The following is a 1,119-nucleotide window of genomic DNA, read 5'->3' on the forward strand; positions in this document are numbered from 1 at the left end:
ACACTAACAATATCTACACCACATGGCTATTATGCTGAGTAAGTAAATTTATACATATAAATTATTTGTATAAATATAAATTTATATAAATTTATTTTTGAGTACTTTCTGACATGTTGTAATCAATATGTATCCATTGATGATGTTGTTAATATTAGTAGCTATAGAAGAAGAGATATTATTAGTAAATATACTATCAATGATTATCTTTAAAAATGGGATTCCGGCAGTCTTCATTTCTTTTCTTGAAGAAATTTATAAATGACTTTTAAATTTTCTATAATAAATATGTTGTTTTGTGTGAGAAAAAATAAATTTTAGCAATAATTTTTAAATAATATATTTAGTAATCCCCCAGAATAGGATGATGCATCTCTGTCTGACAGACCTCCTTGCAAAGAAAAAAGGATGCTTCCAATTTTTTCTGCTTTAAATATGTAATTCTTCTGCCATTAGTGTGTTGACAGTATGACTCCACCAGGGATCTACTGATAGATTCTTGATGGCCTAAAAACTTGCTTATAGAATATTTTCATTTGAATTTCCCATTCTAAAAAATTAACATAAGCATATCTGGATCCGGGGGAAGACCCCATAAACCCAAATACTGCCAAATGATTTCATCGCATCATGACTTTGTCTCAGGTAGTAAGAACACCATAGCTTTTTTTTTTCATGAGGGGTGTTTTATTTTTATTAATCATACAGATAACTTTCTACAATATCCCAAGGCAAACTGGAGAATTTGGCCTTTTGAATGGAGGAGAGTCCACTCAGAGATCCACAGGCCAAAGGCAAGGGCACAACGTGTCCAGGTTCACAGGGCAGTTTGTCCCTCCTGTCCATCCCGCAGGTAGCTTTTTCTCCACATCACAACTGGGGTCCCAAAGAAAATGGGGGTGGGGACTTCCGCAGGTTCTTAGGAAATTTCACTCCACTCCTGCTGCTCAATGGTCTCTTTAGTCAGCAGGGCATTCTCCTGCGTCTCCATCTTCTTCAGCTTGGCCTTGTCAAAGCTGGCAATTTCCCCCATGTCCAACTTGTCTGCCATTTTCTTAAAACAGTCTTTGGCCTTGGTTCCCAAATTGGGGTCCTGGCTCCCACTCACCACAGCAAGAG

The 1,119-nt window shown here is 36.7% G+C and overlaps 1 protein-coding gene across 1 annotated transcript; it reads right to left on the minus strand.

Moving 5' to 3' along the window:
- Window positions 1-664: 664 nt before the first annotated feature.
- Window positions 665-1,119, minus strand: LOC118498160 (thymosin beta-10-like). The gene has a single exon (XM_036015366.1). It carries the CDS (start codon window positions 1,049-1,051, stop codon window positions 920-922), a length of 132 nt encoding a protein of 43 aa, XP_035871259.1. The 5' UTR covers window positions 1,052-1,119; the 3' UTR covers window positions 665-919.

The sequence above is a fragment of the Phyllostomus discolor genome, chromosome 14 (assembly GCF_004126475.2).
Source record: "Phyllostomus discolor isolate MPI-MPIP mPhyDis1 chromosome 14, mPhyDis1.pri.v3, whole genome shotgun sequence".
Classification (NCBI taxonomy): Eukaryota; Metazoa; Chordata; class Mammalia; order Chiroptera; family Phyllostomidae; genus Phyllostomus; species Phyllostomus discolor.

Excerpts from the sequence above, each read along its gene's own strand:
- LOC118498160 (XM_036015366.1), bottom strand. The coding sequence starts at position 1,051 with ATGGCAGACAAGTTGGACATGGGGGAAATTGCCAGCTTTGACAAGGCC.